Source organism: Scatophagus argus, chromosome 4 (assembly GCF_020382885.2).
Source record: "Scatophagus argus isolate fScaArg1 chromosome 4, fScaArg1.pri, whole genome shotgun sequence".
Taxonomy (NCBI): Eukaryota; Metazoa; Chordata; class Actinopteri; family Scatophagidae; genus Scatophagus; species Scatophagus argus.
Window position 1 is genome coordinate 121,864 of NC_058496.1, and position 25,850 is coordinate 147,713.

General features: G+C 43.5%; 1 protein-coding gene across 1 annotated transcript; it reads right to left on the minus strand.

Annotated features, from left to right (window-relative positions):
• Window positions 1-45: 45 nt before the first annotated feature.
• LOC124058078 (regulator of G-protein signaling 3-like) lies at window positions 46-24,400 on the minus strand. The gene is given in 30 exon segments (XM_046386942.1): window positions 46-96; window positions 656-910; window positions 984-1,150; window positions 1,259-1,320; window positions 1,537-1,635; window positions 1,770-1,816; window positions 3,149-3,372; window positions 3,552-4,101; window positions 4,593-4,762; window positions 4,841-4,952; window positions 6,738-6,821; window positions 7,436-7,692; window positions 7,785-7,824; window positions 8,855-9,118; window positions 9,769-9,865; window positions 10,586-10,691; window positions 11,068-11,149; window positions 15,159-15,459; window positions 15,869-15,882; window positions 17,398-17,606; window positions 18,891-19,023; window positions 19,255-19,315; window positions 20,009-20,062; window positions 20,575-20,669; window positions 20,844-20,902; window positions 21,653-21,703; window positions 21,825-22,029; window positions 22,111-22,393; window positions 22,490-22,681; window positions 24,093-24,400. Coding segments are annotated over 30 exon segments (4,353 nt in total). The 5' UTR covers window positions 24,122-24,400.
• Window positions 24,401-25,850: the final 1,450 nt, after the last annotated feature.

A 25,850-nucleotide genomic window follows, 5' to 3' on the forward strand; every position in this document is an offset into this window, starting at 1 on the left:
TCCAGCTGGCTACAGACTAAACCCTTTACAGCTTTTAACTCAGTGTCAGTTACTAAACGCACCAGGTGCACTAATACAAACTCCGTCCACCAGGACCTAAAGGAAGACACAAAACACGACACGAATCCAGAGGTCATGGCAGCGTCAGAGACCGTGGCTTCATCAGTCACCACATCGATAACAATCTGTAGATAATCTGTACAAGTGAAACAGTCGAACTGTTGAATCTGACACTGATAATGCTGTTAACAGAACAGTGATGTCTTAACACACTAATTAGCTTATAAGATCTGTCACAGAATATGTGTCATGTGAGTCTGATCAATTAATTCACATGAATCTTTAAATAAATGATTACTTGTTAAAGTATCACTCAAATCTGACAGAGTTTTGAAAAGATTTTGTTTGCGCAAAACCTGAACAACCATTTGCTTCAATGGGATGATATTGAGTTTTCATACAGTCATTATTCAAAGAATAAAAAGAGAAATAAAGTAGTTATTGAGAGAGACAAATCATAACCAGGGTGCTCAAATCTGAGCAGCAAGGCTGGAGATCCTGACCAGATCCTACATTTCACATGATCCAACTGGAAATCTAGTTTCTCTTCATTGGTTGGCTCTTCTCTGAATAGATGGCTCGAGCTGGTGACTACCAAATCAAAGGCTTTGATCTTGGAGCCTCTGATTAACAGGCAGTCTGGAGCTCCTCTGTAACTGGCTCACTCGGTGACCATCTGTGTGCCCTGATTGGCCAGCTGGGTATAGAGGCGGGACCTGAGAAAACGTGGGTAACTGTCGGTCTCCATCAAGCCAAAAATCTGATCCTGGGCCAGCTGGAAGGAGGCGTGGTTAACACAGAGACGCAAGCTCTGATTGGTTGATTCTCTGACTGCTGAGTCCACATTGACCTAGGAACAACCAGCAGTAATGTCACATAACCAATCATTAGACAAATCAGAGGACAAACAGACAGACAGATACCTGTCGTGCAGCAGTGGTAGAAATGAACTCGTCATAGATTTTCTCAGCTCTAGCGGCCATCTTGCCGAGGGGGCGTGTACCCTTGAATTTCTCCACGGCCAACCAGAAGTCCAGGTTCTCCTCGCTAAATTCTGACCTCAAGAAGTGACGGAACACTGCCAGGCCATCTGACCAACAGGAAGATGAGAATGTTCAGCCAATCAGGACAAACTGGCATCATGTAGGCGTGTCGCCTCACTGAGGTGAACACACAGACAGAAAATGTTGTGTCTTACACTGATTGGTCAGCAGAGCCTCCAGACTCACTGCCCACCTAAGCACCTCTTGTGTAGGGGGTCTGAAAAACACAACAAATGCACCTAAGACACACTGGAATGAGCAGGAACATAATGGAACTAGGAAGAACATAATGGACCCCTCTCAACCCCTCAGGACCCTGTCTGAACAATTCAGACTCTGTTAGGACCAGTTTAGGATTGTGGTTGTGATTTTTAAGGTGGATGTCACTGCTCATCAGTACAGCACTGTAGACTTTTGTGTTTCATGTTCCTACCTGTTGTTTCTCAGAGCTTTCTCCAAACTGTTACCATGGACACAGCTATTGTTTCTCTGTCGTCGTAGAAATGGCAGGTGGCTCCGAACATCAGCAGCTCTGAGGACATGATGATGACGAGTTAGAGTGACATGGCCGCACACAGATAGCAGAAATAAGATGACCAATGCTTGTCAAGCAAAATACTGTAAATTCGGCCATTTTGGTTGGGGTGTGTGTGTGTGTGCACTTACAGACTCTTGGTCTTCTTCCTCAGTGGAAGATTTCTGAACTCGGCATCCTGAACCAACAAAACAACAGAATGTCAGGCACGGCCTGGTTCTATAGAGCCTATCTAAGACTACAGGAGCTTTGGTCCGATTTACAAGGCCTCCCAATAATCAGAGGATAAATCTGGTCTGAGACCTTGGTAGTTACTGCTGTTTAGACCAGATTCCTGGTAATGTGAGGGGTTCACAGAACTTACAGTCTTAAACCTAAGTACTTTCTGAGAAGGACCATAAGGGCCAATGAGAGATACATTCCAGAGCAGCTGACGGTAACGGGAAACATTCTAGCCTGGGAGGCTAACATTAGCTAGCATACAATCAGAATTCCTTTATTAATCCCTGGAGGGAAATTCTTGAACTGTCAACCGTCAACTGCTGACGGATGTTAGAGCTGACTAAAATCTCTCCTCCATTTCCCACTAAATAATAGAGGTGACTGACCATATTTCCCGACTATTGTCTCATCCGGACTCATTGAGCTTGTTTTGTTTTATTCTTTCTGTAAAGCATTACTACAGCAAGATCTGCTTCCTCATGAGATCATACGAGGTGGCACATTGCTCCCTCTGACACAATGATCTGAATAAATACTCTACACCATGTGACGCATCATTATTTTCAAATCTTGCAGGTGAAAACCTGTTAAGTTTCTTATGTTTATATCTTACACAATAGTATCTTATAGCTATAACATAAGGATATGACAATAATACTAAAATATATATTCTATTCCTATACTTCTATTATTTTATGTATTCTATATTTTTATACTTCTTTGTACTTTACAGTTTTATGTTCATATTTTAACACAATCTGGTTTTTATGTTTGTATTGATGATATTGGATACAGAATTTCCCTCAAGATCAGCAAAGTATCCATCTATCTATCTTATGTGTTTTGATGAAAGCTGATTTAGGACTTTAAATCTCTTGTAGTCGGAGCCTGGTTTCACAGCTTTGCTGCTCTGCTCCCTAATGGCCTCTGCAGGTCCTTACTGGACTTTGTTGCACGTTTCTAAACACTGTTGCTGTTGGTCTTCACTGGTCTCTTCTGTTCATCCTAATTGTTTCCTGCTCTTCTATTTTCTACCTCTCTGCTGCCTCCTGGTGTCTGTACTGCACTGTGGTCTTTAACTGCTGTACTGGAGAACACTGTCTTCTGTCTGTGCTCTACTGTGCAAAATGAAACTGGACACAGTAGGGCATCCTGGTACACATCCTTCATTTTGTGTTGGGACATACTCAGTCTTTTCTAGCATACCAAGCAGCATGGAAGTATGCATTTTGGAACACCTGTCTGTACTGCTGGCTGTTGGTCTGTCCTGATCTGTTCTGGTCTCTACCTTGGTACCGTTGAGGAGCTGCAGCATGTGGTGCAGAGACCCCCCCTCTCTGGTCAGCTGTCTCCTTAGGGTGTGGATGGAGGGGTGTCGGAGGAAAGACTCGGGGTCAGGGTTGGGGTCAGGGGTCATGGGGTGGGTGAGTTGATGGATGGTGCTGTCGGAAAGGAAGCGAGGTGATCGAGGTTCCTGCAGTAGAGAACCCTCGGAGAGAGAACGACGCAGAACTGAAAGACAAACACGTGAATGAAGAGAAAACACAACAGAATTATTTTCACTCATTCATTTCAGGATCAGTTCCACAGTTTTCATCTTCAACAGACACCTTATCCACTCTCCATCACACACCTGAATGGACTTGACTCATGCTGAAACACACTGCAGATTTTCAGCCAGTCAGGCTCACCTTCCGGTCTGTAGGTGGAGCTAAACTCCTCAGAGCCTCCTCCCTCTTCATTATCACTCTCCTCCTCCTCTTCCTTCATGTTGAAGCAATGGGGGCTGAGCCGAAGTCCACATCCCCCAACTCCTCCCATATTCTCTGATGTTTCTGAGGCACTCTCCCCCTCCCCCTGCTGCCGCTCCTCCACCACCTCCTCCTGCCTCTCCATCCTGTCCTCCTCCTCTGCTCCTCTTCTCTCCTTCCAGACTGGACTTCTTTGGGTGGTGTTGGAGGAGGGGGGAGGTGGGGGGAGGAGCTGAGATGGGGTGGTGAAGGTCCTAAGAGGTGGAGAGGAGGTGATATATGAAGAGAGAGAGAAGGGGGGAGGAGGACTGGAGGAGGAGAAGGGAGAGCTGGGGGAGTAAGGAGGTCTGAGGGGGTCATAGATTGAGGAGTAGGGGGAGGAAGGGCGAAGGAGGGGAGGATCAGAGGAGGAATAAGGAGAAGAAGGATGACAGAGGAGGTCAGACTGACGAAGAGAGAGAAGACCGAAATCTGAGGGAAGGTCTGAGAGCTGAGGAGGAGAGAGGAAGAGGAGGAGAAAGGAGGGGATGAGGAGGAGAAAGGAGGAGGTAAACCATTGATGATAAACAGTAATGTTGGCATCATTCATGTGAATTTTGTACATTTTAGGGCCTCCTGCTGGACAAAGATTCTTCAGCTGTAACGTGTTGTTCAGGTTGCTGTTCCAGGTCAGACAGGTCTTGGGCTGGCACTGCAAAGGTTCTGTGCTCTAACCTGGATGTATAGAGGTTCAGATTTGGATCAAGGTTTTCTGTATCTTCAGTCTTCTCTGGGTTCATCTTCAGATCAGAGGTGAGTTTGTTTTCCTGTCCCTGACAGGCAGTTGAACAAACATGTCTGCTGTGTGATTCATTTCCTTCATGATTTTATTCCACAGGATCAAATAGACATCATGTGATATCTAACTGTCTGATTTACAGGTGAAGTTTTTGTTCAACAGAAACATGTCACTTTCTAGTCTCAGGTGTAGATTGGGTGTACCTGGTGGGTGTGTCCAGTCTCTGTGGCAACCAGCTGTAGTTGGATGTTGTCATGGAGACAGAGACTGACTCTGACCTTCTGCTCAACTGTGAGTGCCTCCAGACTGAAGAGACAACGCCAACAGGACTGAGAGCTCTGCAGGAAGTAGATGTGGAGGGGCTCCGAAGCCACTGAAAAATACACAGCACTTAGATGTTATAAACAACACACACACAAACACACACACACACACACACACACACACCTACCTTCTCTGAGCTGCAGTGTGTTCAGGTATAGTGGACTCTGTAGGACATTGCAGCGTCCGGCTTCATCCTCTCTAGTGAAGAGCAGCAGGTCACTGTAGATCAACACTGTTATCTAACACACATGCACGCACACGCACACACACACACACACACACACACACACACACACACACAGCATAACAATAAATAAAATAACCCAATGAAATGATCAAAATAAAACAAACTAAATGTTTCTATTCTGCTTTGTGGACAAAATAAAAGGAGAGGATCTGATGGGCCTCCTGCTCCTTAAACCAAAGACACCTGTAAGAGGCAGTCTGGGACACAGTGACCAGAACCAGGACCTGGGACCTGGGACCAGCTCAGGTCACAAGGAGGGAGACACACCACAGCAAAGGTTTAAATAATGTTTTATCAAAAACAATTAAACCAAATGAAAGAATCATGTGTTCTCAGCATGACGTGTGGTCAGTCAGGTCAGCAGTCTGTGAAACTCGTGGCTGCAGGTGCAAAACAGTCTGGACTAAAGAAACATAATCGAGTTGCTGAGGAGAAGCAAAGTGTTGCAGTCTCAGCAGTTCAGAGTTGAATACAAGAGGGAGCTTCACCACAGCCAGACTTAAATATCCAGTCTGTTGTGTCAGTTTTTAACCGTATGTCTCTAAAGGTTTACGTCCCAATGAATTTTAGGTAATAGTGACAGCCGATCGACTTTTTGTGACTGTGCAGAAAAACTATCAATCCTGAGTGTTTAAATCTTCACAGTTTAAACAGAGGAAACATTCATGTTGGAACATGATGCCATGCTGACCTCTGCCGACATCATGTGAGTCTAACATAGACAGACAGGCAGGCAGGCAGACAGACAGACAGACACATCTCACCTTCCTCTTCATCTTCTATTTTACATGAAACTAAAACTCAGCCGATTCCCAGAAACAACTAAGTGTGTGTGTTTGTGCGTGTGTGTCTCTCAGAATGATCCATTAGTGTGAAACTGATCCCAGTTCAACTCTCAGAGGTTATGGTGTCCTTCAGGATCAAGTTCAGATTCTCAGGCTTTTTCTTCTCTCCCAATCAAACGTTTTCTCTCTCCAGGATAAATTGCGTAAAAATATTCTAATGTAGAACCAATCGGTAATCTGCCGTGACCTTTGCAGTCACACGGATAGTAGTGTTCTGTGGTAATAGTGTGTTACTATTACCAGCAGTACTTTTCCAGCATTTTTACTACAATTTTTACTACAATTTTTTTTTTTTTTACAATTTTTACTCAATCTGCCAGCTATTTTTTTCGTGAATGTTTACTCTGAAATGTCAGTGACAGGAAGACTGAATTAAAAAGTTTGATTAATTCCTGTCACCCAGCTGATTAACTGATTACATGTTTCTTCTCTAATTTGCAGAATGTTTGTAATGTAGTGTGGCAGCACTGGTAGTATACTCAGTACTACTAATTGTTTACAGTATACTGGTAGCAGATTTGGGGCTGTACGGTGGTGCAGTGGTTAGCACTGTCGCCTCACAGCAAGAGGGTTCCAGGTTTGAATCCCGGTCTGGGCCCTTCTATGTGGAGTTTGCATGTTCTCGCTGTGCCTGCGTGGGTTTTCTCCGGGTTCTTTGGCTTTCTCCCAAATTCCCAAAGACATGCACATTAGGTTAATTTAGGTTAACTGGTTTAGGTTAATTGGCTACTCTACTTCGCCCTGAGGTGTGAGTGTGTGGTTGTCTGTCTTTGTGTGTCAACCCTGTGATTGACAGGTGACCAGTCCAGGGTGAACCCCGCCTCTCACCCGTAGTTAACTGAGATAGGCTCCAGCTTCCTGCGACCCTGAAGGATAAGCAGTATAGAAAATGGCTGACTGATTAACAGGTAGCAGATTTGCAGTACAGGTACCTTTGCAGGCTGCAGGTCAGCCTGGTGTAGAACCATTTCCTCTGCCATAAGCAGGGTTCTTCCTGGACTGCACAGATCCAGAGGCTGTAAACAAGAACACACACCTGAAGAACAAACATCAATCTGAAACGATAGGTTTTGATCTAGAAAATGGTCTAAAAGAAGTTTTGTTTTCAACAGTGTGGACCAAATTAATGTTCTAAACTCAATGAGTGTCTGACTTGGACAAAAACATACTAGGTTAGTTGTAAAGTTGAATTCCTTTTCTTCTGGATAACGTTTTAGGTTCTGACTTGGACAAAAAGGGTGGAAAATGAGGGTCTCCTGTTCTGATATTTTGTTTTGGGTCAGATCAAACATTCTAACTTGTGTTCTAGGTCAGATACAAGGGTCCTGGTTTGGCTCTAGGTCTGGCTAATGAGCAAGCACATGGAGGTTTTGTTGGGTACCAACATTTAAATTAAAGAGTTTGGAAAGTGTCATGAGACAAATTTTGTTGTGATTTGGTGCTATGTAAATAAATTGGATTGAACTGAAATTGGACTTGGATAAACACTGGGAGTATGAGGGGTTTGAGCTCTGCTGTTTTGTTCTCGGACAAGTCAATGATTTTGAGGTCAGACTTGGGCAATAATCTTATGGCTCTGAGTCAGGTTCTAGCTTGTGCTCTCTGTAGATTAAAGGTTTGAGGTTCTGACCTGGACGAAGATAGGGAAGATGAGGGTTTTGGGTGCCACGGTGACGTAGGTTCCATAAGAGGAGCAAGGCAGATGTGACTGGACAATGGTGCAGTTCTGGTAGTTGCCATAGTTGCTGAGCGGGGCTGCTGAAGAGGAGATTGAGGTAGGTGGGGGCAGAGTGGAGGTGCAGCTGGTGAATGGTTGCTGTGATGTCCCGGGTCGAGGGTCATGAAGGAGACTCTGACCTCTGCTGGGGTGAGTCTGGTACAGACGCCCTGATGATCAACCAAACAGTCAGTATCAGTTTATGATTAGTATGCTTATCAATACTTGTATGTGTTATCATTACTCAGTGTAGCTGTCGTACCGATGGTTCCACTTCTGTCATGATAAACTGATGGCAGCAGCTAAAACACACAGAAAGAGAACGTTCAAGTGTTACATCAAAACACATGACTCATTGCTGGACAGAACCAACTAGGTTGGTGGGGTTTGGGTTGTGGGAACAGTAGTAGGGATAACTTCATGTGTGCAGGCCTACTGGATCAGACCAGACCCTAATCGCACCTCCACTCTGCCCCCACCTACCTCAATCTCCTCTTCACTCAGCAACTATGGCAACTACCAGAACTGCACCATTGTTCAGTCACATCTATCTTGCTCCTCTTACGGAACCTACATCACTGTGCTGCCCAAAACCCTCATCTTCCCCATCTTCGTCCAGGCCAGAACCTCAAACATTTAATCTAGCACAAGATAGAACTTGACTCAGAGCCATAAGATTATTGCTCAGGTCAGACACAGGGTGCACAGGGAGTATCTGGTGGGTGGGTGGGGGCTGCTTATGTTGGAATGGAGGGGTGGGGCTGTGGGTTAATGTTGTGGTTATGAAGGGTTCCGTAGTTCAAATATTTTCAGTCATATTCTGACAAAGAATGTAGGATGAGGGGAAGATGGTTTTGAACTCTGAAGATGGTTTTGTTAAATTAGCTCCTGGGGTTGTAGTACAGGGGAAAGATTTTGGGTTATGTTTTAAGTTTTCAGATAAGTTATTAGTAATGTAATAGTGCGAGAGTTCAGGTGGAAGATTCTGCATCAGGTGAAAAAGTATATAAAGTGAAACGTTCTGCTTCAGGTAAAGGGTTCTGTAACAGTTGTAGAGATGTGGTTCAGATATTAAGTTTTGGTTAAAGTGAAAGGTTCTAGTTTATGTAAAAGGTTCTGTGTCAGATAAAAGATCCAGGTTCAGGTGGAAATTATGTCATCCCGGTAAAACTTCTTGGTTCAAGGAAAACTTCCTGTTCAAACTGAAAAGTTCTGGTTCAGGTAAAACAATCCATTTTAGGTAAAACATTCAGCTGTAACAGGTGAAAGAGGAAGTTATGTTGGATCCAGAAGTGAGAACCTTGAGAGTAGACTCGATCTCCCCAGACTCACCTGTCCTCCTGTATTAAGAGGTGACAAGATTATGTAATTGTCTCCATGTGATGGTGTCACTTGGGTGCCCTTCAGTGCGGTGGTGCAAGGCGAGTACTCAGTCACCTCCTGTTCCTCCCTCTCCTCCACCTCCTCCTTGTCGTCCTTCCTGTCCCTCCACAGAGAACCCAGAGCCCCCAAACTGGACCTGACTCCCAATCCCTGACCTCGTCTGCCATTGTGTTTACTGTGGGAGGGGTGAGGCAGCAGCTTTCTGTCTGTTGTCTGTGAGATGAAGAGAAGGAATTAGACTCAGGAGCTTAGCATATAGACTGTTGAAGGCAGCCTACAGCAGATGAATGTTTCAGTGTTCTGGTGGTGGCAAAATGATCCACATCCTTTACTTCACAGTAAAAATACTCTTCATGCTACGAGTCCTGCAGTTACAGTTAGGGTTCTAATTTAAGGAGCGTCCATAGGTAGCAAAGTATGAATGGTTCCTCTCAGAGGGTTAAATCTGAAGGCCCCAAGAAAAGTGGAGGAGAAAAACAACAATTTGAAGAACAATTCGTGCACACCAAATAAAACCGAAAGTGAACGATGTGCAAAGTTATAGTTCTTATCAGTAAATGGGACGAGGTTGTAGTCTATGTCAGGAAAAACAGCTATTACTGATGTTCTAAGTCAGGAGAAAAGTTATCGATATGTTCTTTGAGGTTCCAGGTTATGTTCCCAGCCATCACTTCTGTTCTGGTTCAGGTTATAAAGGTTCTAGGTTAGGTGAAAGTTCATTTAGTCATATATTTGGTTTGTAAAATCAAGGAAATTAGTAGCTGTCAGATAACTAAAGAGCAGTAGAAAATTAAATATGCAAGTACAAATACTTCACATTTATACTTCAGTACATTAGTTGAGCTGTCAGGTCAAAGACTTACCGTGTTGTGTGCCGGAGGGCGGAGCAAAGCTTCACATCCTGACCTGAGCTCAGGTAATCCCCTCCACACCACCAACACAATCTGAGACGGACAACTCCTGCAGGTACACACATACACACACACAATATAAAATCATCAAATCCATTCAAGTTAATTCAAAAATGAAACTAAAAATAAATAAATAAAATTAATTACTGAGTGAAATTAAAATGTTTTTTGAACTCAGTTAAAGTTCCAGTGTGTAGGATTTAATATTTGTAATGATGTTTTCATTAGTGTGTAAACAATGAAACTAAGAACTGCTGTGTTTTTCATTAGCCTTCCTATTATTAGTCCTTTCTACTATCTACAGAGGAAGCAGCTCCCCTGGTGGAGTCCGCCATGTCGTGCGGCCATATTTCAACAGTGGCTCTGAGCAGACTCACCAAGTACTGACTCTAAAGGGGACTTTCACATTTTAAAATCAGTGGCGAAAGCTGTTCATTTGGTTGCAGTATGCAGCCACACAATTAGATGCACTAAATTCTACACGCTGGACCTCTAAACAAATCAAATGATGCAACACTGGACTAAACACTTGAGAAATATATTAAAACTCAACACAGTTGACACATCATTTTGTTGGTTCTGAATGTAAACACGAACAGTGTGATCAGCCAATGAGATGCTGCTGTCCATTTAACCTGAGCTCACCTGCCATCAGTACAGTCAGCCAAATGTAACAGCGCTTCAAAGTTCAAACTACACTTCAAATGAGCTGAAACTATCATGAAAGTGTGAACAAGAAGTAAGTCAGAAAGCCAGGTAGTAGGGTCACCTGATGGCGTGAGCGAGGTCGACACACTTCCAGGTTTCAACAGGAATTCCGTTCAACTGCAGGACCGAGTCTCCTTGACGGAGTCCTGACTGATGAGCGGGACCTCCTACAAAGACAGACCATCAGTGATGTCAGGTTGAACTCACTACTGACCTCAAAGCCTCCATCTTTACGGCTGTCACTCTGTAACCTGAGTCAACCGTTAATCACATATTCACATAATATCTAGCTCACACGACTTCACCTCCTGAGGCTTGTCACTGAGTCATTAAACACAACCTTTTCTCTTGTCACACTGAGTCACATGTGGAGCCCAGTGGCAGCCCAGCAAGTGCTGCCTTCGTCCAATCAAGTGACAGCACCCGTGAGTCCACATAACACATCAACAAGTCAGGGAGGGGTGGTTAACTCAGGTTTGACTGTTTCCTGTCTGATACCTGCTCTCAGGTGTGTGTCTGTATGGAGGCTACAGTGTTCCTCACCGGGGTCGACAGCCTGGACCCTGACTGGACAGTTGGAGCAGATTGTGAATCCAAAACCATCTTTTCCTCGAACGACGTTGACCTGGAGACAACACAGTCAGTGCATTCTGTCAGTTTCAGTTGGGTGTTTTATCTGATGAACAGGCAGAAACCAGCTGACAATTTAAAACACAGTAAGAGAGAACTTTGTTTGGACATTGAAAGGGTCCCCGCAGGACACAGTCGTGGCTCTGTTCCTCTTCACCCTCCACACTGTGGACTCCAGACACAACTCAACCAACAGTCATCTGCAGCAGTTCTTTGATGATTCTGTGATTGTTGGCCTCATAACTGTGGAGGACTTCCTCAGGAGGCTGAGGCGTGCCGGACTGGGGAGCTCAGTCCTGACATCTTTTTATAGATGTGTGGTGGAGAGCGTCCTGTGCTCCTGCATCACTGTGTGGCACAGCAGCTGCTCTGTAGCAGAGAAGAAGTCTCTGCAGAGGGTGGTGAAAGCTGCACAGAAGACTGTGGGACACAGCCTATCCACCACCACAGACATTTACACCTCCAGGTGCAGGAAAAGGGCCTCCTGCATCATGAAGGACCCACCCCTCACACAAACTGTTTGCCCCTCTCCCCTCAGGCAGGAGGCTGCGGAGCATCAAGAGCAGGACCACCAGACTGAGGAACAGCTTCTTCCCAGAAGCTGTGAGACTGTTGAACTCTGGAGGTCCTCTGTAGCCCCTGCTGCCAAACCCATCCCCCCCCCCCCCCCCCCCCCCCCACACACACACACACACACACACCAACAAATACCCATGGAACATTTTGCACAATGCAGCCATTTGCACAGAACTCTCAAACTACTCATGTTCTCTCATTGCACTACTGTCTTTTGCACTACCCTGTCAGTCATTTGCACTAATGTTTATACTGTTTACACTGATGTTTACATCACCTACTGTATTTTTTAATATTCTACTGTTTTTATATTACACAGCATTGTTTATATTTATATTTATTTGTTAGGCAATTGGGCTTATACTGGGACCGGGGAAACTAATTTCGTTCCACTCATGTTCTACATGTGTGAAATGACAATAAAGCTCCTTGAATCCTTGAATCCTTGAGAACGACGCAGAGTACAGAGAACTGATCCAGAACTGGACTGGTGCCAATGGAACTGCCTCCAGATCAACACAGGAAAACAGAGGAGCTGGTGGTGGATTTCCACAGGCGTGGACACTCACCCCCAACACCAGTGAACGTCCAGGGAGTGGACACTGAGAGAGTGGACTCCTATAATACCTGCATGTTCACCTGAACAGCAGACTGGACTGGACAGACAACTCCACTGCACTGTACAGGAAGGACCAGAGCAGACTGTACCTGCTGAGGAGACTCAGGTCCTTTGGAGTACAGGGGACACTCCTCAGGACATATTTAAACTCTGTGGTAGGCCCTGTCACCTGACAAGCTGTCCTCTCTGCTGGAGAACCACTCCCACCCTCTGCATGAGTCTGACAGCGCTGGGCAGCTCCTTCAGTTGTGGGCAGCTTCACCGCAAGTGTGTGAAGGAGGGTCACCACAGGTCCTTCCTCCCTGCTGCTGTGAGACCCCATGAGTCCACCGCAAACCGAACCTCAAGAAGTTACTGTGCAATAATCCCCAAGGGCAACACAGTGACTTTTTACTGCTAATAATTGAAAAACCATGAAAGACTGTAAATACTGTGTGTGTTCTTGTATATTTTTTTTTCAAAAACTGATAATTTATTTTGAAATTGTTTTGTGCACTTTTGATTTTGCACTCTATTCTGTTCTTGTGAGCTGCTATGACAAGTGAATTTCCCCACTGTGGGATCAATAAAGTTTATCTTATTCTTAAATCTTACTCGACTTACCTTTATTTTGCTATCCCTGTGCTGCTGTGACAATTTTCCCACTGTGGAACAAATTCAGGCCCATCCCATCTCATGTTAGTTTGTTGAATTTTGTGTTGTTTCTAACTTGCCGCCTGTAAATGTTTTCTGTTTTAGTCTCATGAGATTTTGAGTTACTTCATGTGTTGTTGTACAGCTGGCAGTCTGAAGGGGACGCCATGTCCAGACTTTGCAGGTCTTTAGTCATGCTGACAGAGTCAGATCCAGACTGGAGGTCTGTCTCTGAGCTGTTTCCATGACTCTGTAAACACCGACAGAGCTGAAGAAAGGTCGACTCCTCACAGTATTCCCTCCACAAAGAATGCTAAATGTCCCTGAGTTCAGACTGACAGGCTGATATTAAAACCCCTGCAGGGTGTGAAGAGAAACTCTGGGAGCCTCAGTGTTTGTCTCTCTGCAGGATCAGTCCAGTTCACATGTCCAACAATACAGTTGACATTTCAATAAACTGATGGACAGGAAACACATCTCCAGTGTTCCCACAACATTACATCACTGTGACATCATCAGGCCAGAACTAACCGTCGGCAGGGGGGACCCAGTCTCAGAACAAGAGCACAAAAATAGGATTCAAAGATTATAGATGATGAAGATAGATTCAAAGAGATCTTAGACTTTTAAAGAGAGAAGTTTAGAGTTCATTCACTCCTCTGACTCTCCTTAAGTCATGATTGTGGGCTGAAAAAAACAGCAACCAAATGATGATGGACTTTTTAAACCCTGGGTTTGTCCTCTTAGACTAAACAAGCTGCTACCCAACCTGCTGACAAAACTCAGGGCTATAAAAATATTGCAAGTTCTTCTGTAGGCTTTTTTGAGGTGGGGCGAGTAAAAAGAAAAATGATTAAATATTTTTTTATAGCCAGTCAGTTAGATATTTAATATGGAAATGAATGAGTCATGTGTTTTTTGATGTGAATAAAGAAGTTTTCCTCAGGTGTGCCTGACTCACCTATTCTAGACACTAAACCTTCAGTCATGCTGTTGACCAACATGAGTTTTTCAAAGAACAGAAGCGATTTATTTCTGTGAACCCTGTCTGACAGTGAGGTGTTATCACAGACCTCTGAATGGACAGCATCTTCTCATTGTGGGTCGTCTGCAACATTTCTTCATGTCTGCTTGTAGCGAGTCTTTTGGTTCAACTCAAAGATATTGTGCAGGTATGTAAACATCAACATCTTGGTCTCTCACTTGGGCCCTGAAGTTCCTGTCAGTTTGACTGACAGCCCTGACATCACTATGGACACCTGAAGCAGGCAGGTGAAAACACTCAGGAAAGGGTTAAACTGCAGGAATCAGTTTCTGTTTGAACAGCTGAGTGTTTGTGTAGCAAAGGACAACATGGAGGACCTTTGCCTGTTCAAACACACACACACACACACACACACACACACCAGCAGCACTGAAACACACACACACTCTCTCTCTTCCCTGTCAGATGCAGTTTTTCAGTAAAGTCATTCAGATTTAATCTGTGTGAATTATTGATCAACCTGTCTTGTGCACGCGCACACACACACACATGAAACAAACATGAGGAGAGCAGCTGGTTTAAACATGAAGGTATTAATAATTTATTTTACCTGCTGAGCTAGAAACACACACACACACACACAAACACACACACACACACACACACACACACACACACACACACACACACAGGAAACTGGAGGTTGTTCCAGAAATGACAGCCAGTAGTGACATCACAATGTACAACCAATCAGAAGAGACGATTGTTTCCTAGGGTGTTGTTTCCATGTTTGTTAGTGGTGCCATCAGAAATCAACTCCAAACCTCATTCTCTTATGGAGACAAGCAGCTACATATCTGTAGAGTAACTGACCGAGGATTCTACTGAACTCTACTGAACTCAGTGAGGAACAGAAGACTGAATGAGGTCAAAGTGAAGAAGTCTTCACTCCATCTACTTGTGACATTTCGATGGTTCACAGCAGTTTTGTTTCAGATGTGTTTCAGCATTGAAAGACAGAAACATGAGGATAGAGTTTGATCTCCAGAGGTTCTTGTTGTTTCAGATGACCTTCAGAAAATACTTACACATTAACTGCACAAACGTGTATAGACTGAACAACAGGAAGTGCTGTTTTAACACCAACTTTAAACTGTGAACTGGTCCTTTATTAAACAAACAAACTCTGACCTGAGGCAGGTTTTGTTCGATGCAGATTCGACACAGACGGTGGATCGTGTGCATGCCAGCAGGTCCAGTTGTCTGTTCAATTCTCGCAGCTTTACTGGTCCATCTGATCCTCCAGCAGATCTGAACCACAACCACCAGGACGGATGAACAACTCCCAATCCAGGTCCAGAAATCAGGTCTAATCCAAATCCATACTTCAAGACACAAAACACAATACCAGAACCAATCCAGGTCCAGATTTACAGAAGTTGTTCCACATTCAGACTTTAGAGAATAAGTTTCCAGACCAGTCAAATCCAGACTTCACAAAACCAGGCTGGAACAACAAATCAACAGAACTAGAACCAGGTCTAACCAGGACCAGCTGGTCCAAGGGAAGCACTGTGAGAGAGTTTCAGCTGTGTACTGCATGTTAGCGAGCTGTGTGTGTGTGTGTGTGTGTGTGTGTGTGTGTGTGTGTGGGAACCAACAGACAGAAGAATTGCAGGAAACACACACAGACTCAGAAAAACACTGGCTGTATCTCAGCGATAAGACACATACTTCCTGCACACACACACACACACACACACACACACACACACAAACTCGTGTGAATGCTGTCGTTCAGGACTTCTCATTGTTTCCTGGGCCCATTGACCCAACAGGCTTCACGTGTTATTCTGCTGTGAAGGAAACCAACACTCTGACCTGTTTGTATTTATCTGAACCAATCATAGTTGTCCTGGGCAAAGGATGAGACAACGGTGCAGAATCGTGTCAGGTAGGACGTAATAAATCCACACACAACAAATGCTAAAAGCAGGTTAGAGAAGCGTTGACCACCATCATGTCGCTGCCCAAATAAACCCCAGACATGCTGGTGTGATGCAGACTATTCAGAGAAATGAAAACTTGAGTCCAGTCCTGCTCACCAGCACAGTTTATGTTGAGCAACAGTGGGATTATCATCTGCATTAAACCAAACCGACGGAGCAGGTTAACCTCTCACAGCTTACCACTGCGATTTGATCAATAAGAAATCAATGGACCACATGTATGAGACTATAGTCCTGTGTAAAGTAATGAGATGAGATGGGATTATTCATCCTGAGAGAAACCTTTGTTTTAGTACAAAGTAGAAACGAGTGCAGTAAATAGAAAACCAAAATATTCACATTGCCAGAAATAAAAACAAGGCTGAATGTCAGTAAGTAATGTCGCCCATGCAAACATGAAAAATAAAAACCTCAAGAAAGACTAAAGGACTGATCAGAGATGTTCTTACCAAATATGTTGGAAATGAATAATTCAGGGACAGTAAAACATCTGAAACTGTGTGTGTGTGTATACATCTGGTCATCCCTTCTTCTTCATTTGATTTGGGGGAGGTTAGTGTCATGTGCTGTAGCAGTCCAAACAGCTGTGTGGTATATGGTGTATACTGTGTGAAGACCAGAAGCAGCTTCAATCTATAATTCAGCAGATGTGAATCTTTGATGAGACTTTAAAGAAAAACAGTAAAACACACCCACACACACACACACACAGATGTTTCTGATCATCTCTGATCTGATTGGTTGCTATGTCAGAAATGTTAGCATGATAGCATCTCAGGAAAGTCTTCTAGAGTAATAGAAGAAGTCTTCTAGAATAATTGTGGCTCATTTATTTTTACTCTTTTTCTTCACGACCAACCAACAAGGTGATTTACAAACTGTGAACAGTAAATCAGCAACACTAGCATTAGCAGGTAACGCTACTCTCAAGACATCCTGTCATTAAAGTCTGAAAAAGAAATCTGTTGGCAAGTCGCAAGTCTTGACCCACAAGTGCGAGTCAAAGTAAGTCAGTCCTAAATTAAATCCCAAATCAAGTCCTACATCTGGACAGGTAAGTTCCAAGTCAAGACCAGTTAATCTCATGTCAAATCACAATTGAAGATCAATGAATTCCACAACAAATAGGCGAGTCCAATTAAGTTTTGAGTCAGGTGCCATGTCTAGAAGGTCCAAAGTCAAGCCCCACGGGTAATTCTAAAGGAACACTCAGAATCAAGTCACAAGTCCATCAATTCCCAACGCAAAGCAGATGAGTCTAAAATCAAGTCATAGGTCAAGACTACCAAGTCCCAAGTCAAAACAAGCAACCAAGACAAGTTCCAAACGAAGACAGGTCCACAGCAAGTCAAACAATCTCATCTCAACAACCTCATCTACTCAGCAATGCCTCAGGTAAATGTTTGAGCCATGTGACTCACCATCAGCTGCTGGGTATACAATGTGGAGACATAGGTGCTGTGATTGGCGTTGAGGCTCTGGGGGAAACTGGAGGTCAGGCAGTGGTTTGTCAGGTCTTTGAGTCCAGCTGAAGTGGTGCTATTTGACAGCTTGGTTGGGGCAGGGGTGGTGGTAGCAATCTGGTTCAGGTTGGTATCTGGAGCAGAGTCTGGAGTTCTCCTGAGATCTGCTGCAAGCAAATAACCACCATCATCATCATCATCCCATGACCAGGCAGTGTTCTTCCAGAACATCCTGACTGTCCTCAGATTAGATCAAGTGGTTCTGAATCAGTTAAACCTGCACCTCACAAATACAAGATGAGACAAAAGTTAAAGCATCCACGTGGAATCCCCCTGAAGAACAAACAAAACAGGACCAGCACTCTGGACGGAGGATGATCTGGACCGTTCTGAGAGTCCTGAGAGTCTGCTGATTGGACAAATTAAGACAAATGAAGTAAAACCAGTAGTATTGCTGACTAGTACTGACAAATACTCCATCCACAGATGTTACTACTAACAGAGCGACTAATACTACTTTCTTCTTCTGTCCTTCTTTCGTCCCTTCTCCCTCTGATCGGTCGGTTGGGGCGAGCAAGTATCAACTCTCAGTGTGAGAAAGGGGGGTGGGGGGGCTACACAGAGATAGATGGAGTCAGGAGGGAGGGTGTTGAGCGACATAGTGACGGTGGTATTGTGAGGGTCACATGGTTACCGGGCAGCTTCTTATTGCCACGGTAACCATGTGGACCCCTGGGGAGAGAAAAGGAGAGCAGGAGTCAGTTTTAATCTATATCTACAACTGCTCGCTCGTCCCTCTCTCCCCATCACACTATAGAGTCAACATACAGAGAGCGAGTGTGTGTGTGTGTGTGTCCTGAGGGTTTCTGTCAGAACTAATGAAGCTAATATGTTAAGGTTAGGATTGCCTGTGAAGGTTTTTCTTATTTTTGTAAAATCTGACAGGTTGGGTTTTGTAATTGCATCTGATTCTGGTTTTGATGGTTCTAATGTTCCAGTTCTTGTGTGGTCATGGTGTATTGACCTGAGGGGTTGAAAGCTCACCTCAGGACCACAGAGCTTTGTAGGAGGAGAGTGGGACATTCCAGAGATTTAAGTCAGGTTTTTGAGTATTTGGAGGACGCTGAAGTCATCCATCTGTGCCTGCAGAGTTCAGGGCTCTTCTCTGGTGATTATACATACTTTTGATTAATTTAGAGGCTGTTTAACCAGATGGAAAATCCATGAAACAAAAACAAGTTGGAATATGATCTGTCATGACCTCATTTGTTGCTTGTAAGCAGTGAGTGATGCATCTCTGCAGCGATTTTGTCTCCAGTTTGTTTGCTTTCAGCTGCATCAGAGCTGAGCTCAACTCAGCTGCTTGTGAACAATACTGAACTCCGATTATCATCAACCAGTCAGCTGTGAGAAGCCGCTTCTTCTCAGCCAATCACATTGCTTTAACTCACCACAGCGTGTTGGTATGTTCCCTGCTGTCCTGTTCTCTAGGCTCCTCACTGTTTTGTTGCACAGTGAGGTCACTCTCAGGTGTTTGCTCCGTCCAAACTCCTCTCCTAGTAGGTAGAACCAACCAGTGACAAGCTGCCAACACAGAGGGGGCAGAGCCAACAGCAAACATGTTGAATCTGCGTCACTTTAGATGAAACATATGAACTTTAGAACTCAATACAATCTGTGAACAAGCTCTGAAGGTAAAAAAGAACCTTCATAGCACCACACCTGTATTTCTGTATTTCACAGAAATTTTGTGGACAAATGAACCAGCTTGAGAGGAAGACTGAGATGAAGAAGAGGAACATAGTTTAATCTGACCTTTGAGGATGAGACGAGAGAACCAATCCCAAAGCTCATACATCCAAGCAGGTGACTGCACCTGAGGAGACAGAGAGAGGGGAACGATAACACAACATGACTTTGATGATGAAAACCAGAGAGAGCGAGAGAGAGAGACAGGTGTGTGGAGCACCGCCCCTCGGCCTTCTCAGGTGTTCTCTTTCAGGAAATATACAAAATAACAGCTTTGCTTAGCTTCAGAATCAGAATCGGCTTTATTTGCCAAGTACGTGTGACCATACAAGGATTTTTCTCTCTCCTGTGCACCATACAAAATACAAAATAACAAATAATAGTAATAAAAAATGAAGAATAAAGTATTTACAAGAAGGAAATAAAATATATAAATTATATACATGTATATATACATGTAGTATATATGTATACATGTAGCTTTCTACCAAAGATGAATCAGTGATCTAAGTTGTTAGCACTGATGAACTGCACCTCCCAAAAGTCTTAGCTTCTGAGTGTTGTTATGATCTCATCTTTCCATTTCCAAATGGTGGTCCGCAGTCCAACAGTGAACCACAGGTTGATTCTGTTGTCGTCAACTTCAGTTCATCAAACTAACTTCACTTTGACGTCAAGTTTCAGGACCTCAAAACTAGTACTTTTATCTTGAAGTGTTATGTGTGTCTTCTGTTTGAGCAGGAGTGTGAATGATGAGCTGATCCTGGACCAGCACAGAGAAGACAGGGGGCGGGGCTTCAGCTCTGATGTCATCACTGACCTGCTGAACACTGACACCAGCATCCTGTTCAGGACGAGGTCATCTCTGACACACCTGAAACATACACACACACACATTTTTCATTAAAAGGTTTGTACTACAGACACGTGTTTCTCTCTCATTCCCTCCGATTGATTAAATTGTTTGTTTTATAGAATGAAGCCTCCTTGTTCACTGATCGGTTTCTGTTTTTACTGCTAAATGTTTGTTACTGCATCATGCTGTTACTGCAACACTTTCTGTATCAGTTTAAAATTAAAAGCCTTCCAATAGAACACTTTCATTTCCTAACAAAGCTTTTATTATGAATGTTAGTTATTATAATGTAAATTAACTAAGTCCCATGGCAAGCTTCATATGTAGGCACTGCCATCCTGTGGCACGTGTACGTTCCTGAGATACAGTTTGGTTGAGACATTACCACACATGCAGCACAGTATACACACAAAACTTTAAATGAATAAAACAATAAAGTGTTGACAATATCATCATTACAGCGTTGACTTGACGTGAGTGTGCATGATTTTTAGATGCACTTATAAGTTAGTAAATGGTTACTGTCTTACACTATGAAATTTGAATTGTATTTTGGGTTCTTGTTGTTCAGGACGGTTGGAGTTGTCATCGTGATGCTGTGGTCGAGGTCAGAGTTCATTGACAGCTACACACACAAACACACACACACACACACACACACACGTGTTCGAGTTATGACACTTTTTATCATTTAAAATGTCTATAATGAATACCTTGTTACATCACAGGCAGATTAATGTTATTATTGTATTATTTCAACAAGCTTCTGTTACACCTGAGCTCATCAGTGTTTCTTTACCTTCACATAGGAGTCACATGACCTCTGGGATTTTCCCATCAGTCCTCTGGCCTCGTGGACTGTAGAAACAAAAGAAAATGGTTTGTCAATGAACTGAGAGAAAAATAAAGTGTGGATGTAAATGAGGAGACAGAAGGCAGAAAGACAGTCAACCTCCTGTCTGTCCCCTAAAAGCCACTCTGTTGTTCTTTGAAGGACTCTCAGTGGCACTCTGCTGCCTCCTGCTGGCGACTGATGGACCACCTGCCGCCTCACCTGTTATTGGTCTGAATATTGGCTGGTCTGCTGAGTGCTGATGTGTTTTAATGACAACACAGTGGAATCAGGGATATTGATTACTTATCAGATTCCCTGCTGCTGCTAAATAACAGAGACTGAATCAGAATCAATCAAACTGGATGAATAAACTGGGTCCCGTTACTCTATCTGTGTTATTGATCATCATCTGCAGTGAAGACTGACCAAAGGTCGCCTGTAATTCATCTGTCAACTCATCAGTGATCAAACACTGTGAGTTAGTGCTGAGGCAGTTCAGTCAATCTGTGGAGGAGAAGATCTTTGTTGTATTTCCTCACTTTCTAAATTTCACACAACAACAGAATGAATGTGCTGCTTGATAATAAAACACCTGCTGGGTCTATGGGCACTGACAACAAAAACTTTATTTACTCTATTGACCTGCTCACAGCAACAAGAAACATGGCATGAAATTGGTCCACTGGTCTGATGTTCTAGCCTAATCAATAAAGTTCATCTTATCTTAATTGTGTGTGAAGGCTGTCATCTGATTGACTGGTGTATTTACTTACTATGAATGATAAGTTTCCCCACCTCTGGGATGATTGACAGCCGCAGCTGACCTATAAAGAGTGAGACATGATGATCACCTGTTTCAACGATCAGTTTTACTTCAGGCAGCTCATCAATTTCTGATCAGCATGATCTGAGATGGTAAATTAATTACTGACTAATTGATCCAACCTTTCCCTCTGAAGACAGATGGGTGGATCTTGGTCCTCCTCTTAGCCTTAATTCTCCTCCCCTCAGATTTGGACCTGGTCCTGGTTGCTACCCCTTCTCCTCTGCAGGACACTGGACCCAGGACTCTGCCAGACCCCCTTGTGTCGGTCCTGTTCTGGTTCACACTTGCAGTCCTCGGTGGACCTGCTGCAGACCTAGACCTGACCTGGATCAGAGCAGACACAGATCAGTCGGTGGTTCAGGACCAGGATGAAACAGACTATGTCAGAGTGTATTTGGAACTTACCTCAGAGGTGGATTCTGTGGTCCTTGTCTGTCTTACCCAGGGTGGTCTGCTCTGGTCCAGCTGGGTCTCAATGGATCTTGGATCAGTCTGGTCTGTGAGAATCAAACCAGATCGAACCAGTTCAGATCCTCTGATCTCCACAGTTCTGACTGAGGTCTGGATCCTGGTCTTCCTGATTAGGGCCACTCTGACCTCAGGTCTGCAGGACTGGATCTCATCCACAGACCTGAATCCAGATCCAGTCCTGACAGTGGTCCTGGTCCGGGTTCCAGTCTTTGAAAACCTGCACAAACAAAACTCAGTGATCAATAATCAATCTGATTGATTGAAATAACAACCATCGCTGATAACAAAAGATGGACGTTAATGATGTTCTCACCATCTGTGTTCTTTCCTCTGTACTTTCATGTTCCTCTGCTGAGTTTCTCCTGGATCTCTGTTCTCATCAGAGCCTCCTGCTGTCATCCTCCTCCTCTTCATCTCCTCCTCCTCTCTGTACCTCCTCTTACAGGCGGTAGGCTGTAGACTCCAAGCCCCCTGGTTCAGCTGAAAGTCAGCTAAACTGGAGGGTCTATCAGAGGACAAGTATTATGGCTGATGTGACCAGCACAGGGAGACAAACTGACAGACTAAAAGACAGACAGGACAGGGCGAACCTCTCTGTCTCCTGCCCAGAAGAAAAGAAAATGAACACTGTGGTACCACAGGATGTTCTTAACCAAAGTACAAAGCTAAGAGCTAAGCACAGGAACTGCTCTGCTGATGGACACACAAAAGTCTTCATCCACTCTCATCTGAGGAATTCAAGACTGTGTGTTTTAACTTTATATGTGATAGAAATGTCCCAAAAATGACCAGAACACTAATGAATTGTGTGTATATAATTTACTCCCTGACTGCTTCAGTAACTTTACAAGTGAGTTTACAAGTGAGTAACACTGCAACTCATCACACTGATCGAAGCTAACAAGCGGGATTAACGGATTAACACACACACACACACACACACACAGTCATGTTTCCATCACTTCTGGGGACATTACATAGACCTCCATTCATTTCCTGGATGCTTAACCACCACATGAACATAATAATAAACATTACTTGTGCAAACCTAACCTCAACCTAATCTTAACCCCAGCATAACCCCAAAGCAACTCTTCACCCTAATTTTTAACGATTTACATGTGGAGACTTGAGTTTTGTCCCCATAAGTAAGACCGGTCCTCACAGTGTGACTGTGTGAACAGATTTTTGTCCCCACAACAGGAATACATGTACACATGCACTCACACACCAACTTGTATCTTTGTGAGAACCATCATGCATCACATTCCTCTGTAATTAGAAAACTTCACATTCAGTTCTGTTGATCTGCCGTTTGTTGTTGGAACAAAACTACATGAATTGATGCATTCACTGTCAACACCCATGAGCATTAAAACTGATTCTGGATCTGACTCATTTGTCTCTCTGGGGGGAAATTCAAGACAAATAACACAAGTAAAACCTCCAAAAGATTCTTTCACACAAATAAACAGAAAACACAAAAACACAAGTTCAGCAACACAAACAGACAAAGCGTTAAACAGTTAATGTGTCTGGAGTCTGAAATGACCTGCTGGTGATCTGTCTTTTTGAAATCATTCACAAAACAATGTGAGCTGTAAAAATAACTAGCCTGCAGTGATCCACTAAATACCACTGCACATCTTCACACTGCAGGATTCACCTTCAAAAACCCACAAACAGCTGCACTCTTAGTTTGAGTTCAGTTTGGAGACAGTCAGCTCTTCTGACTGAACTTTACTTCATAAAACTTGTGTTTCTGAGTTAAATATTAAACTTGTCGGTCTTTAAAGGAAGTCTGGTTGTATATTATAAAATAAATACTTTAAATGAATTAACTCTTTCAGGTTTCTTTGCACAGATACATCAGTAGCTCAGGGTTCAAATGAATCAAAGTTCATATCCAGCCTCACCTCTTCCTGCTGCAGCTAGACACGTCCATGAATATCCTCAATAACTGACTAATTTTCTGAGAAACAGACCAAGTGAGTGACTGACTGATCGTTTGGTATTGGACTCTTTTCTCTTTCTGCTCAAACTCACTGTGTCTCTTCTCATTTTCCCCCAGAAGGAAAAAATTCAAACTAGAAGCAGAGTTTCTGCTTGTCAAGTTGAGAAAAATGCATCGGGACCATTTCCTGTCTGCACTTTCAACATAAAAGCATATTATTTAATCATTGATGTAGGTTCTCAGTCAACCAAATCATGCATCTGTGGTTGTTTGGTTTCCCCTGTGTAAAGGTCTGAGTGCTCCTCACTGTACTTCATAGCACATTGTTTAGTTTGTTTGTAGGTGTTTTGTTTCTAGGACGGACCGGTCTTTGTCTAAGGGTATTGCTAGGTTTGAAGCGGGTCGAGATGTTGTACTTTGAGAAAATCCTTCTGCATTTCTCAGACAACGTGTCACATAGGGAACAACAATGTTTTTCCATCCATTCTGTTCATCAGAGGTTGAAGTTTGGTGTTGTTTTCCCTGTCTCCTAGTTGAATTGACAAAGACCCAGTTTGGACAGCCACACATGTTTAATGCTTCCCTGATGTGTGTGCATTCCATCTTTCCTCCCTCTTCCCGGGAAGGAACACTTTCAGCCCAGTGGTGTGGAGTCCTGATGACTCCAAGTTTGTGTTCCAGTGGGTGGTGGGAGTTAAAAAGTGGGTGTGTGGGGGTTTCCATTAGACCTTTCAAATTTCCATCATCCTCAATGAGCACCATAGGGTCCAGAAATGGCAATTTATTTCACTTAAGATCCTCCCTGGTGAATTTAATGTTATGGTCCACTGAGTTGATGTGTTCAGTGAAGGCCTCTGCTTTTTGGGTTTTGATTTTGACCCAGGTGTTGTCAGCGGAACCGACGGCCTGATGACAACAGGGGGAGGAGTGAGTGTCCAGGGTGATGGGGCTGGCTGAGGATCTTCTCAGCTCTCGACCTGCATCGTTTGATGTAAATGTCCTGCAAAGTTGTTCTGATCGTCCGCTCAGCTGAGCGGACTACCCTCCTGAGGGTCGAGAGGTCCTGCTTTGTGCAGCTGCCCATCCTTGTGGCATGTTGGTTTCATACTGAGATTTAATTGTGCTGATCAAAAGCTCTGGAAGCTGCTGAAGGGACCTTGTTGCATTTTTAACAGCTGCTCTTTTCAAGCTCTTCTTAATTACAACAAAAAACATAAATAACCATAGTTCTCAGGTCAGTGACAATGAAGCAGGACTCTCGGGTATTAAATCAACCAATCAGAGCAGTGGCATTGTCAATCAAAAATTTCAGTCAATAACAAATACTACGACTGATTAATGTGACAGGATGTTTATTTTTACTGACTTGTAAGAAGTAAGAATTTAACAATGTTTTAACAATGCAAGGTCTTTAATGTGAAAAGCAATATGAAAAACAACAGTTTCCTGTGTTGTTGATGATACATTCAGTGACTTCCTCCTGCTCAGTGAGCCCACATGTGTTTGTCATTAACAGGGGGAAGAAGCAACATGTTTCAAAAGCAAAAAGAAATCTGACAATTTAAGATCCAGACACACTACATATTTATGTTACTCAATAGATTGATGACAAATAAAAATGGGATGGGATAATGATGATGATAGCTAATACAAAAAACTCAATTACAAACCCCTTCTTTGTGTCCAAATTTTGTTCAGAGTGTCAGAACTCGAGTGTGTG